The 14,847-nt window shown below is 41.6% G+C and overlaps 1 protein-coding gene and 1 long non-coding RNA gene across 2 annotated transcripts; one reads left to right on the top strand and one right to left on the bottom strand.

The window, feature by feature from the left end:
* The first annotated feature begins 289 nt into the window (after window positions 1–289).
* On the top strand, window positions 290–14,829 carry PSMD6 (proteasome 26S subunit, non-ATPase 6). Its single transcript, XM_002915437.4, has 8 exons — window positions 290–521; window positions 1,223–1,428; window positions 4,376–4,521; window positions 4,773–4,992; window positions 5,097–5,205; window positions 9,634–9,802; window positions 14,425–14,502; window positions 14,623–14,829. The coding sequence occupies exons 1-8, from the start codon at window positions 377–379 to the stop codon at window positions 14,717–14,719; spliced, it is 1,170 nt and encodes a 389-aa protein (XP_002915483.1). The 5' UTR covers window positions 290–376; the 3' UTR covers window positions 14,720–14,829.
* Window positions 7,989–14,627, bottom strand: LOC117801912. Its single transcript, XR_004624730.1, has 2 exons — window positions 14,228–14,627; window positions 7,989–12,874 (listed from the first exon to the last, which is right to left on the bottom strand). It is a non-coding gene; the product is annotated as an uncharacterized LOC117801912 (long non-coding RNA).
* Window positions 14,830–14,847: the final 18 nt, after the last annotated feature.

Below are 14,847 nucleotides of genomic sequence, written 5' to 3'. Positions count from 1 at the left end.
CAAAGAGGAAGGACTTCACAAATTTTGGCATCTGTACAAACAGAATGAAAAGTAGACTAGCTAAAAAGGGAGAGAGGGAGAGTTTCGGAAAATCGATCTTCAGAGTTGGGCAGCACGTTATCCTGGGACGGTCTGTCGCGGCCAGGAGAGAGGGAAAGCCATTCGTGACCACACGGGGGCGCAAGCGCCAAAGCCGCGTGAGGTGTTCCGAAGCGTGTCCAGCAGGGAGCGCTGCTGGCGGAGGCTGGGCCACGACCGGAAGCCGGTCTGGAGACGGCCGGGCGCCCTCGCCGACTCCTCCCGCTTCCGCTGCCGCAGCCGCCGCAGATCCGCGCCGAGTTGCCGTCCGCCCTCAGCTGGTACCCCTGCCGCCGAGATGCCGCTGGAGAACCTAGAGGAGGAGGGTCTGCCCAAGAACCCCGACCTGCGCATCGCGCAGCTCCGTTTCCTGCTCAGCCTGCCCGAGCACCGCGGGGACGCGGCCGTGCGCGACGAGCTGATGGCGGCCGTCCGGGATAATAGTGAGGCCCGCGCGAGCGCCGAGTCAGCGGCCTAGGCCTGGGGTGGCCCCGCGCCCCGGAGCCTGCGGGCATTTTCCCCGAAGGGGCTCCGGGCCTGGGGGGTGCCCTCGGGGCCCTCCAGCCTTGCTTTCAGAGGGGGTCTGCATCCCTGGGGGCTCCTCTCCTCTCCTCAGAAAGCAGCTTTGGGGGCGGGGGGGCAATGCTGAGGTATCGAGCTCTGAGCCAGACACAGAAGAGAGGCCCAGGACTTGCTGTCCTTAGCGGCCGAGCCCGGCTGGGGCAGTCCTGTGGGAGAGGTCAGCTGTCAGCGTGACGGGGAAGTGTGGGGTCGGTGCCTCTTGCCCTCCCAGGCAGGCAGTGCCCCTGGGCTGTGTAGACTTGAACGTAGATGTCTGAAGGTGTGTCTCAGCAGGCTTCCCCTTTCCCCGGCTTGAAGGCTTTGTTGGAACAGAAACCGTCGGGAGGCCAACAGGATTGGCCTTGATGCCAGTCTCTCAGCAGCAGACGTTTAAGTTTGCCAAGCCCTTTGCCAGGCTTTTCTGTCCCATGCCTTCCTGGTCACGGGGAGGAGAGTGGCGGACAACCCGAGAGGGCGTGTGTGTGTGTATGTGTATGTGTGTGAGGAAGAAGGGGATGGACACTGATTTTGAGGGTACCAGGGGCGCCCACTCGTAAGTCATGCCCTTCTTTTTGTCTCTTAGACATGGCTCCGTATTACGAAGCCCTGTGCAAATCCCTGGACTGGCAGATGGACACGGACCTGCTTAATAAAATGAAGAAGGCGAACGAGGAAGAGCTGAAACGTTTGGACGAGGAGCTGGAAGACGCAGAGAAGAATCTGGGAGAGAGCGAAATCCGGGATGCCATGATGGCGAAGGCCGAGTACCTGTGCCGGATAGGCGACAAGGTGGGTGGAGGTGGTTCCCCCTCTCTGCATAGTCTCAGAGAGGCACTATGTCAGAAATTAACTTCCTTTAAAAAAAAAAAAGCACAACGGTAATGTGCTTACCTGGCCTAGCGAATCAGCACAAAAATGAGTCAAGAAAAAGATTTCTTTCTACTCCCCTGTTCAGCCAGGTGTGGTTACGCTTCTCTGTATCCATGCCAGTAAAAACTTACAGGCACTCGCAGAGATTTTTGTTGGTTTACTGCTCTTACAAAAGTGGGATCATTCTCAACAGTGCACTTTTCTCTCGTTGGTTGGAAAGCATTGATTCTGTTGAATTTTAAAAACTACCATTTATACAATAGTCTCCTTATAAGAAACTGAATATTACAGTTAGTGCTGAAGTTGTATTTGATTTTTCTTTATTCTCTATCTTCTCAAAGGTGACCTTAAGTTGTTTTATTGCATATTTACAGGCATGTAAATTAGGTAGTATTGTATTTTAAAAAATTGTTTTCATGGGTGCCTACCTGGCTTAGTCAAAAGAACGTATGACCCTTGGTCTTGGGGTCGTGAATTTGAGCCCCATGCGGATATCATTAAAGAAAATACTAAAAAAGTTTCTTTTTAATAAGTGGGACCATGGTGTACTCATATTGTCCTGTTTACTTTTTCTTTTTTTAAAGATTTTACTTATTTGTCAGAGAGAGTGAGTGCGGGCGTACAAGCAGTGGGAGCAGCAGGCTCCCTGCTGAGCAAGGAGCCCAATGCGGGACTCAATTCCAGGACCTTGGGATCATGACCTGAGCTGAAGGCAGATGTTTAACTGACTGAGCCACCCAGGCGTCCCTGGCCTGTTTACTTTTTCATTCAGCATTGTATCGTGATCTTTCCACGTTAACGTACATAAATGCGTTACATATTCTGGTTAACTGCTAGCTAGTAGTCCATTGTAAGGCTGTGCCAAAGTTTACTTAGCTCTTCAGCTGTTGATAGACATGGATGTTGTTTTCAGCCGTTTCTGCTAGTACAAGCTGCTGCTGTAGAAACCTGCTTGAATGTGCCTCCTTGTGGATATATGCTAACGTCCTCTAGGGTATATTCTGGGAAATGAAATTGCTGGACAAGGAAGGATTTTTGTCTTAATATATGTGGCCATTTCTTCCACATAGTGGCCAACCTGATGGACACTTTCCTATCACTGCATGAGACGGATGCCCACAGGTGTTACATCTTTTGAATTTAATTTAGCAGTTGTGTTAATAGTGGTTAGGAGTATGGGCTTTGAATGTCATTAATTTTAAGCAGTGAATCCTGAAGTAGTTAGATGACAGATGTCATGGCATCAATATAAAAAAGTATAATAGTGTGGGTTCTTGGATCAGATTGCCTGGGTTAGAGTTCTGGTTTCAGTAATTACTATTAACTGGACCCTCCATTTCCTCATCCGTAAAATATGGTAACAACAGTTCTACTTAAGGAGGATTAAAGATGGGGCAGAGAGCTCAAATGGTAGTGATAAGAACTATTATTATTTTAGGTTTATTTTTTAAAGATTTTATTTGCTAGAGAGAGAGCATGCACAAGCAAGCGAGTGCGCACAAGCAGGGGGAGCAGCAGGCACAGGGAGAAGCAGGCTCCCCACTGAGCAGGGAACCCAATGTGGGGCTCAATCCCAGGACCCTGGGATCATGACCTGAGCCAAAGGCAGACGCTGAACCAGCTGAGCCACCCAGGCGTCCCCTTTTACGGTTAAAACAAGATTTTTCTTATTGTAAATTTAAGATTTGGTCATTGTAAAAATTTGGGAAATACAGAAGCTTAAAAATAGCTAATTGGAGGCACCTGGGTAACTCAGTCAGTTAAGCATCAGACTCTTGATTTCAGCTTCAGTCATGATCTCAGGGTCGTAAGACCCAGCCTCATGATGATGGGCTTTGCATTCACACGGGGAGTCTGCTTGAGGATTTTCTCCCTCTCTCCCTCCCCCATGTGTGCGCATTCGTGCTTGCTCTCTCTCAAAATTTTTTTTTAAAAAATAGCTAATAGTTTGTGCGGTTTTCTCAGTTTTGTGATGTGGTTTGGTTTTAAAGAGGATACATTATTACATGTGAATGAGAAACTTAAAGCTTTTGGTTCTGGATTTGAGGAATTTCAACAAGGACATGCTCGAGTCAGTATCAGGAGTTATAAGTCAATGATGTGCTCGTGTCATCTTCCATGTTTATTAAATAGCATTTTTCACCTGTTATTTTTACTCTCCAAACCTGGAATCATCCATTTCTCCAAGGATCCTTGGTTTCTTTTAGCATGTGGGGAGCAGGGAGTTGTATACAGAAACCAAGATCCGAGTGCCAGCTGTACCCATTGCTGTCTTGCTAGCCCCTATTATTAATTTATGAGATGTAACTTATAATGACATAAAACCAGACACAGAAAAAGAAGTACCACGTATAGACAAATGATTTTATTCATGTTTGTGTTTTTAAAGCAATAGAAACATTTAATTCCACAATATTTTGACACAGACTTGTATATTTAAATACTTTTTATTCTCATGGTCAGTGACTAAGGTAAAGCTTCTGTTACCCTTAAAGTAGTGTGGTAATTTACAGGAAAGTAGCATATTGTAATTGAGGGGGTAAGTGCTGAATATGTGCAACAAAGAATGTTGAAACCAGTGAGAATAAATTGTAATGTTTTTCTTGTATTATTTTTTAGAATGTTAAGTATATGCTTGGCATATCTGATGTATTTTTTTATATTTTATATAAGTGGAGAGAAGTATAATGAGCCCCCCCCCCCAATGCAGTTACCACCTAGCTTTGAGAGTTATCAGTTCGTGGGTATCTTATTTTGTCCCTACTCCTACCAATTCCCTCTACCCCTTGTTAAGAGAATTCCACACAGCTGATAGCATTTGAAACTTTTAACCTTTTCTCACCCATTACCTTGGTTCTCTTGACAGGAGGGTGCTCTGACAGCCTTTCGCAAGACATATGACAAAACTGTGGCCTTGGGTCACCGACTGGATATCGTGTTCTATCTTCTTAGGATTGGATTATTTTATATGGATAATGATCTCATCACACGAAACACAGAGAAGGCCAAAAGGTACTTTTTAATGATGGCGATATATTCCCTGTAACTTATGCTGTAAATAAGACACCAATGTAAGAAATTTGCCTATTTCATTTACAGCTAGTAAGTTAGGTCAGATAATTGATGTGCTTATTTAGTAAAATGTTTTCTTTAAATATTGACTTTTGATTCAAGTTGTTGTTTTCTGTTTGAAAAAACACAAAACTGAACAAAAAGTGGACTTGTCTGTTTCCAGATTGTGACCTGTTTTTTTTTATTTATAGCTTAATAGAGGAAGGAGGAGATTGGGACAGGAGAAACCGCCTAAAAGTGTATCAAGGTCTTTATTGTGTGGCTATTCGTGATTTCAAACAGGCAGCTGAACTCTTCCTTGACACAGTTTCAACATTCACATCCTATGAACTTATGGATTATAAGACCTTTGTGACTTACACTGTCTATGTCAGCATGATTGCCTTAGAAAGACCAGATCTCAGGGAAAAGGTAACGACTGAATCTTTAATACTCATATTTAGAAATTACTCCATGCTTTCCTAACCTAAATAGACATTAAAGCATACATTTTTTTTGTTGTTTTTAATTTGTAGGTGATTAAAGGAGCTGAGATCCTTGAGGTGCTGCATAGCCTTCCAGCCGTCCGGCAGTACCTGTTTTCACTCTATGAGTGTCGTTACTCAGTTTTCTTCCAGTCCTTAGGTAAGGATAGAGCTGCTCATTTCAATGATCTGTCTTTGTCTTAATCCTGATTCTGTATGCAGATAAATGAGATGATTGTTCACATATGGGACAGACTGTGCAGGTCTTTGCTGCAAGTCTTTGATTAGTGTGGTTCAGTTTTTTGCCCCTTTCTGTTTAGGAGGGGGTGGTTAGCAGACTGTGACCCATTTATATATGGCCCAAGAGGTAAGATTGATGTTTTACACTGTTAAAGGTTTGTTTAAAGATTTTTTCCCAAATATTTATTTATTTTAGACAGAGTGAGTGTGAACATGGTGAGGAGCAGAGGGAGAGGGGGAGAGAGCATTCCATGCGGGGCTTGATCTGACAACCCTGAGATCATGACCTGAGCCGAAATCCAGAGTCAGATGCTTAACCGACTGAGCCACCCAAGTACCCCGTTGCTTGTTCTACCGTTGAAGTGGGTTTTGACCCAGTGTTTATGGAGTGCTTTCTCCGTGAATAAAAGTTAGGCTGTTTCATGAGAATTCATACCACTTATCCTATCTAATGTGGGAATAGGACCCTTGAGGTGTGATGAGTCACCTGCTTGGCCTCATCTTCTCATACATATACACAGGTGGGTTTTGCACACAAGATCGTATTGGGGAATTATTGTTCTTTTTTATCCTTGCGGATCTCCCGGCATTATTCTGCTCAAATGTGGGGCCTTTCCCTTCTTCCTTCAGTCAGAATGAATCCCTTCCCTGCATTCCTGGGGAGCTCTCATTTTATGCCCCCCTTTTAATTGAGATATAAATTACACATCATAAAATTCACCAGTTCCAAGTGTAAAATTTGGTGGCTTTATTATCTTGACAAGATTGTGCAGTCATCATCGCTAATTTCTGAACGTCTTCACTGCAGAAGGAAATCTGTATCCGTTGGGCAGTCACTTCTGATTCCTCCCCCAGCTACTACTGGGGCTGGTATCTCCATGGATTTGCACGTTCTTACTCTGACTTTCATATGAGTAGCATCATATCTGTGTGGCACTCTGCCTGGTTCCTTTTCCCTATCATCCTTTCATGGGTCATCCGTGTTGTGGCATGTCTCAGTGCTCTGTTTAGTTTTATGGCTGAATGATAGTCCATTACATGGAAATACCACATTTTTACAATCCCTTCATCCGTTGATGGACATCTGGGTTGTCTCCCCTTTTTGACAGTAAGGAACATCTGTCTATGTTTTATATAGATCTATGTTTTCAGTTCTCTTGGGGATATATATGTATTTAGTATTGGAGCTGCTGGGTCATACGGTAACGCTTTGATTAACTTTTTGAGGAACTGCTAAACTGTTTTCCAGAGCAGTTACACCATTTTACATTCCCACCAGCAGTGTGTGTGTGTTTCAGTCTCCTCACATCCTGTACTTGTTATTGTGTCTTTTTGATTATAGGCATCTTAGTGGGTGTGAAGTGGTATCTGGTGGTTTTATTGGCATTTCTCTGATCTCCCTCATGTTGAACCTCTTTCGTGTGCTTTTTGGTCATATGCCCCATTTTTAAAATAGTACTTTATTTTGTGATTCTTACAGTTGGTTTCCTCCTGCTAACTGGAATTATTGGGAGCAGATTGCTTTTTGGGTTTTTTTTAATCTTTATAATGAACTTGACACCAGCACACTGCCTGTACATATTGTGTGCTCTGTGCAAACCTGTTGCATTAATTAAATAATTTAAGAGGAAAGTGAGAAAGAAATGAAATAAAATTCATGGCTTTGGGAAACCTTTGAATTGTTTAGGTATTAATGTCTTCCTACCATCCGCATTCCTAATAGCAGTCTTTTATTTGAACATTGTGGGTGAAACTTTTATCTCTACTAAATTTATACATTTCCCAGATATTTTAAATGCAGAAGACAGGATAGTTAAATTTTTAACTATCAGTCACCATTATTTGTATCATTTATTCTCTCTAGTGTACTGAGACATGTAGGATTTATTTGGTTTTGTAAGCCCTTTTGCTTCCCTGAATATTCACAGTGTTTGTACTTTAAAATATTTCATTTGAAAAAGGAAACTACATCCTTTTCTAGGTAATAGCCAATCATTTTTAAAATTAAAAATAGAGAAAGTCCTGTTCCCAAATCCATACATGTGTTCACTCACAAAATTCTTCCAGAGATAATCATTGGAAGATTTTGTTATGTATCTTTCCAAATGGAAAAATTTCAAACAGTGTCTTATAAAGAAGAAAAAGGCTCTCCCTAACCAATGATTGCCAGGTCCTTTCTCTAGAGGTGACTGCCACTATCAAGTTTCAGCTGTGTTCTTCAGGGACATTTGTATCCAGAGATACAAGCATGTAACACCATTAAACATATGTGGGTGTATTTTACAAGCTGTTTTTTAAGTAGCTTTTTTCCTCTTCACAATATAATGCGAATATCTTTTCATGACTCTATAAAAATGGTTGGTCATTGAGTCAGTAAGTATTGTTAAGTAGCTGTCATGTATCGGACACTGCAGATGTAGTGGCAGATGAAGCAGGTGGAGCTCCTTGGAGCTTCTAGTTATCCTTTTAAAAGACCTGTTTCAGTGTGTTGATGTGCCATAATTTATCCTCTACTGTTAAAAAATTATGCTGTTCACAGTTTTCTCTGATGGTGAGCGATTTTGTTTTGAACATTCTCTTACAATTCATCTTTCCTACTTCCACTTATTTCATTAGGAAAAAAAATTCAAGAAAATGAATTTTACAAAGTGAAAATATATTACATCTTGATCCCTGCTGCCCTCCAGAAATACTGTGCCAATTTATATTTACACAATTTTTTTTATTGAGGTATAACTGAGATACAGTGTCGGTTTCAGGTGTACAACATAGTGATTTGATGCTTATGTACATTATAAAATGATGCCCATATAAATCTAGTTTACCGTCTGTCACCGTACAAAGTTAATACATTCCTGACTATATGCCCTGTGCTGATTTATGTATAGTTTCACAGTTTCTACTTCTCTTAATTTACATCAATTTTTTTTAAAAGATTTTATTTTTAAGTAATCTCTACACCCATCATGGGGCTCAGCTCGTGACCCCAAGATCAAGAGTTGCACACTCCTCTGACTGAGCCAGCCAGGCACCCCTCAATTTACATCATTTGAAGAGAGCCTTTCCCCCACCGTACTCTTAGCCAGTCTGAGAAAAATAATTATATTCCTATTTTATTCATTTCTTGTTTCCGAGGACAGTTTTTATTGAACTCTTGAGTCTTCTCTTAAATGGCACATAAATGATAGAAGATATTTTATGTTTGGGTTATGAATGTGACCCATCCTGACCAACATTTTTCTTCCCATTCTCTTGCATAGGTTTTCTTGCTGTGTTTTTTTGCAGTTTTATTGAGATCTGACATACGACACTGTATAATTTTAAGCTGTACAACATAACGACTTGATGTTTACTGCATTTCGTTCATTATTTGTGAGAATGAGCATCATCCCATTTTGAGGCCATCGATTTCCGTGTTGCTCGGCCATGTGTTGCCTTGCTCATCCTTCTCTCTTTTGATGTTGAGCAGCCTTTGCATCTTGCCACAATTTTGTTCTCTTGAACAATAACACACCCTTCTTTTCCCCGGACCTGCCACCTCATCCTTCGTTAGACCTCTCAGTGACTGCCTCAGACCCGGTCATTGCCCTTGTCTCTATCTTCATTCTGTCATCAAATTTATCTGGATGGTAGTGATTCCCAGATTCATGTTTCCAGCCCCCAACTTTCCAGTGAGCGCCAGACCCGTGCCTAAATATCTCCTTGGTATCTTCATTTGCATGTACAATAGCTGAATCCACTTGAACACTGTGAATCTCCCTTGCCCTACCCCCTCCAAAAAATCTCCAAAACCAGAAAACAAAACACAGATTTTCTCCAGGGATTTGCTTCTTGTTAAAGCCAGAGACACAAGTGTATTTTTTATTATTTTGTGTTGCTCGCCTTCCATATCCCTGTAGCTGCCCCCTTGCTGCTTTATACTGAATCTGTCCTTTCTATTCTGGGGCCGAGCCTGGCTCTTCCTGCTGTGGGAGTTCTGCATTGTTTGCATTGCTCTGTGCCTCCCGCTGTTTGGCTGGCTCCTCAGAGAGGTCTTCCCTATCTACCCCAATCCAGCGGAAGGCCTCCTAGCTGCCCTGTCACTCTTATTTTCTACATAGAATTTGTTACTAAAAGTATCTTGTTTATTCATCTCTGCTCTGAAAATTTAGTTTCTGTGGCAGCAGGGATCTTGTCTTTTGGTTTACTGCCATATCCTCGCTATTTAGAGCAGTGATACAAAGTAGTTCTTTAGTAAAATAATTTGTATTTGTGTGGATTGCTCATCAGTGTACATCTTACCATTCGATCTTTCTTCGTGATTTCTAAGAGCTCTATCTCTTATTATTTGTCATCTCATTCATTGCAGCTGTTGTGGAACAGGAAATGAAAAAGGACTGGCTTTTTGCCCCTCATTATCGATACTATGTAAGAGAAATGAGAATTCATGCATACAGCCAGCTGCTGGAATCCTACAGGTCATTAACTCTTGGCTATATGGCAGAAGCCTTTGGTGTTGGTGTGGAATTCATTGATCAGTAAGTATAATATTATGTCAATGCATATTTCTTAAAGTATCTTTTAATGTCTCAACTTGTACATTTTCTCCATTTACATTTGCTTCCCTCAGTTATAAAAAAAAAGTAACAATTTTTCTCTAAATATTATCAGAACAATCATCTGTCATCTCTGCCTTCATGATGTGCCCTTTATTAATGGATGGGGATACTGAGTTGTAGAGTGGTCAAGTGATTTTGCAAAAGGGTATGTATGAGAGCAGTTGTGACAGCAGTACTCTGTCCCTTCTTTGTGGACCACACTGCTACTATGGTGGTGACTCCTAGGTGGCTCTCCCATATCTCACATTAAGGTCATATATATTTTCTCTGATAATGCCTTCATTGTTTTTGGTTGCTGCTGCAGTTCTGGTCACATTAGTTGTTAAAGATGGGACTTTCAGCCCTTAAATCAATGATTCATCAAATACTTACTAAACCATTACTGTATGGTTGGCATTGTTTAAGGTCCTTGTCGTCATGGACTTTAATATTTGGTGGTTTTTGTACGGGTAGAGTTAGCAAGTAAGAAATAAATACATAAGGTAGTTTCAGATAGAAATGAATCATTGGAGATAATAAAACGCAACCAAAAGATGCGTGTGGCTGCAGTGGCGTGGTAGTGGCAGACTCAGGCACTCGTGCGCTTGTGCAGGGCCTGGTGGCCATGGTATGGAGCTTGGGTTTTAATCTAGGTCCTGTAGGAGGCCATTGGAGGATTTTAAGCGCTTTAGAGTCCTAGAGCATGAAGCCGTATCTTCACAGACTGCAAGATGACAGGAGACTCGGTGGGCTGTTGAGTACAGTAGCTCCTGGAGGAGCTGTTGCGGTGGCTTGGACGAGGGTGGTGAGAGTGGAGTGTGGGAGACGTATACATTCAGAGTATGTGCTGTCCTCATGGTACCTAGATCTGTGGTTCCCAAAGATCTGTTAAGTGCTGGTGTAGTTTTCAGTGGCCCACGGTGAAAAAGATAGTTATATAGTAAAGTTCAGTGATGACAGATTTCATTTTAAAAAAAAATTATCTTTTTAGGGGTTTGATTTTTCTAATTTATTATGAAAAATTTCAAACATGTAGGAAATTCTAAGGAATTACAGTGAATTCCCATAGGTGATTGATCCTATAATTGTTTTATCTGCTTTATCACATATCTGCCCATCCTATATTTTAACCATTTCAAAGTAAGTTTTGGATCCAGTACATTTCATCCCAATATCTGCTTATAGGCTTGTTTTGAGTTTTACATATTTACATTTGATGAGAGGTACAGATCTTAAGTATAACTTGAACTATTGAGCCATCACCACCAGAAATCCCCTTATTCTCTTCCTTTGAAAGAAAAAAGGCAGTGATAGTTTTGCATCTTAAAAATTTTCCTTACCAAAATAAAAGGCTGGTCCTCCTAGGCTGGTTTTATCTTGGAACTGAACTATTCTTTGAAATTCAAGTGTGGTTACCACTGCCTGGGAGAGCTGGTTACTGGGATGAGGGGATGGCCATTATGAGTCTGATTCTCATGACTCAGTGGAACGAGTGGCTTACTGTGAGCAGTGCATGAAGAACAGGGTTGGCTTGGCTCCTTGTTCTAGCTCTGCCATTGAATAGTCCTGCGACCTTGGTCTGGTTCTGTCCCTTCCTCGGTTTCTTAACTGTCCCTTGGAGGTGATACAGCTTTCACTACTTGGGGCCATCTGAGGCTCACATGAAGTTGTGGGTAAGATGCACTAGAGCAGGAACGTGTCATTTAGACACACTGCAGCATTCTTACAACTCATTCGGATGACCTCTGCATTCCAGACGTGGTACATTTCAGGTGGTATTTCAGGTTCTTTTCCTTCATGTTTGCAGACCAGCTCTAAAGGCAAAAGTTGTATGTATACGTAGAGCTCTAGCTGTTACCTAGAAAGACCTTGTTTGAAATTTTGGATACCCAGTTCACATCTGCGTTTTCCCAGATTCTTTTTTTCCTCCCTTATAAAAATCATTTCAGGTAAGGAGGGTCTGATTTGGTAAGTTTGAACGTAATTCTTCACTATTCTTCCACTTCTCTACTTCCTTAGACTCAGGAAGATACTGTTGGGAGAATAGGAAGGGGCCATTATTTGAGGAGACACTACTGCCAGGTTTAAGGTAGAAACCCATGCACTGTGTGACACAATTTGTTGGTAGGTCTTCTGTTTGAAACATGGAATGCAAATCTGATTGGTAGGTTGTGTGTTCAGTAAATACTTGGTTCATCACTACCGCATATCTTCTGTGTATGAGCCACCATGCTCGGGGCTTGGAGAAATACCCACGGCTGGAGAAGATGAGTCATCCTGGGATGTTTGATGGCACGTAGGGAGAGGACAAGTGGTTTGGCTCTAAAGCCGGCAATGGGACTTCAATGGAAACATAGGACATTGGGAGTTAAATTTTGTTGTAACCAGGAAAGAAGCTGCGCCCAGATTATTCTTGATGCATATAGTTCAGAATGAGCATACCTAGGAGTCGTATTTGATTGAAGTGCCTGAGAAATGGACACATCCCCAGACGCCTTCTGGTGGGCCTTTAGACTGGATGGCGCTGCGTTTTTTAAGATTTTTGTAAGAAGGTAAGGAAAAAAGTGCTTTCCCCCGTGGAAGAAATAGCACAGTTCCCTGTAGGAGCATGTTTTTGAGCCCAGTAGCCTACTGTGTACTTTGATGGAGTGTGTGGCAGTCTGTACAGGAACTGAGACAAGCAGTGCTTTAAGTGCCAGGCTAGGGAGTTAGCAGCTTGTGTGGAGTCTCGTCGGGTAGTCTGGGCAGAGGGTAAGTGTCAGGGCCTCAGGTCCGGCAATGCCGGCACGGGCAGCAGCAGCACTGTCAGCTTAGGCCTGCCGGCAGTCAGGCTCTTTGGATGGAGCAGTCTGTCCGAAACCCAGCAGAGGGCATCCTTGAGTCAGAGTTCGTCTCTGGTGGAGGTTTCCCCCTGCTTTAAATCTTGTATAATTTTTTTTGTGAACCTCAGTCCCAGAATAATAGTTGCAAATGGATTAGCAGCTCCCTGTGGAGATGGAACTATTTAAGTGTCTGGAAAATGAACACAAGTTAGAAAGCCACTCAGTAACATAACTGAAAAACAGTTGAAAAAGACTGGACACTGTAGCAACTGGAATCCAGATAGATTTTGGAAGTATAGAAATAAAGCCTGCTCCATAACTCTGTCAACAGTGCTTGTTAGTTTAGGATGACCTTCAGCTTAAAATCTTCCAATAGCAGTAACTTTTTTGTCTTTCAAGCTTTTCGAAGCTCATAACCAGATTTTCCACAAGTATATACTTCCTTATTCTTCTTAATACCAAGATTAAGAATTAGTTCCTTTTCATAGATTTTTTTTTTTTCCCGACAAAACTAGTACAGAAGGCATAGTGGGTCTTTCACCACTGACCACCAGGGGCAATTAGTTAGGATACTTGATACTTGTAAAGCACAAATCCAAGTAACACACTTTCTTGTCTAATTATATTACTTGCTCTCCAGTAAGTGTGAGACATGGTGTTTGGCTTTGACCTTCCTCAACATTGCATTATGCTCTGTTCTCCCTAGAATGATGGCATTTCATTACAGCTTTAATTTGCATTTTTAATGAGTGAAATTGATCTTTTTTGTATATGTACTTTGCCTGTGTTTTAATGACCCACTTGTCTGATTTGTTCGGGTTTTATCCCCAGTTTACACTGCAAACATCCTCTATCCATGTTGTTTAGTTCGTGACTTGGTTATGTACAGAGAATGTCCACATAGGATAATACCACCAAAACCAGGTTTACCATGTTTTTTCCTAGGATTTGTCACAGTGAGGTTGCCTCAACACCATTCAAACGAGCCCTTTCCCAGGGATTTCAAATGGCACTTCTGTTAGAAATTTGTTTAGGATTTAGAGTCTTTTGTTGTTTATGTGCTAGGATCAAGATGTGTTAGTATCTGGGAGAGTAAATGGTCATATAATTTTTATTTAAATTTAATTCTATTACAAGTAGATTTTTATTTTAAAGCAGTCATCTTGCCATGTAATATAAAGTCTTCATATAGCTCTTGTACATTTTTAAGCATTTACTTTTTTCCTCCTTGTTGGTAGACGATAGTGTTTCATTGCTAATGCTTGTTGTTGAGGTTTTGGGTCATGACTGTACACAGATGTGCAGAAATACTTTCGCACAACAGATTAACATCAGCTGTGCATTGTTTGGCGTATTCTTCAGTTTTAATTTTCCTTCTGTGCTCTGAAGGATTTTGAAAATCCTGAGCATCATCTGTTCTTGTTTCATTAGGCGCCCCCCCAAATAAATCTTATTTTCCCGCCTCCAAGTTTTTCTCTGAAGCTTTAAAGATATGCTTATGAATGATTTCATTCTTTCACACCTACACTCAATATGAATTTACCGTTTATTCCAGTAAGTGATTTAATCTTCTGGGATGATCCTGCAGTCAGCCAGCGACGAGCTTCTCAGCCTCTGCACAGGCTGGAAGCCAACTGAATGTTACCTTGAGAGACAGTGGAAACATGTATTTAGTGCAGTGTAAGAATTTTGTATAAGGCTCATACTAATGCCCTTTTCCCCCCCTCCTCTTAATTGTAGGGAGCTCTCCAGATTTATTGCTGCAGGGAGACTACACTGCAAAATAGATAAAGTAAATGAAATAGTGGAGACCAACAGGTACTGCTAAGTTTGTGCGTCATTTGTGTGTTAAGTGTCGTCTTTTAACAGTAGGTTAACTCTTGTTATGGAGTAATGTGACTGGTAAATAATTCATTTTTTTCTTGAATTTATTTATAGACCTGATAGCAAGAACTGGCAGTACCAAGAAACTATCAAGAAAGGAGATCTGCTGCTAAACAGAGTTCAGAAACTTTCCAGAGTAATTAATATGTAAAACCATGTAAACGAAGGATTTCCTTTAGAGATAACTATTTGGAATTTTTATAGCTTACTTTACTATGTACCCAGTTCAACTGTATAAAATAAATATTGCATTGTTCTTTCTTTCAGTTTACTTTTTTC

This window comes from Ailuropoda melanoleuca, chromosome 4 (genome assembly GCF_002007445.2).
Source record: "Ailuropoda melanoleuca isolate Jingjing chromosome 4, ASM200744v2, whole genome shotgun sequence".
NCBI lineage: Eukaryota > Metazoa > Chordata > Mammalia > Carnivora > Ursidae > Ailuropoda > Ailuropoda melanoleuca.
Note: the sequence above shows the minus strand (reverse complement) of the source record. Positions and strands in the feature narration are given on the sequence as shown.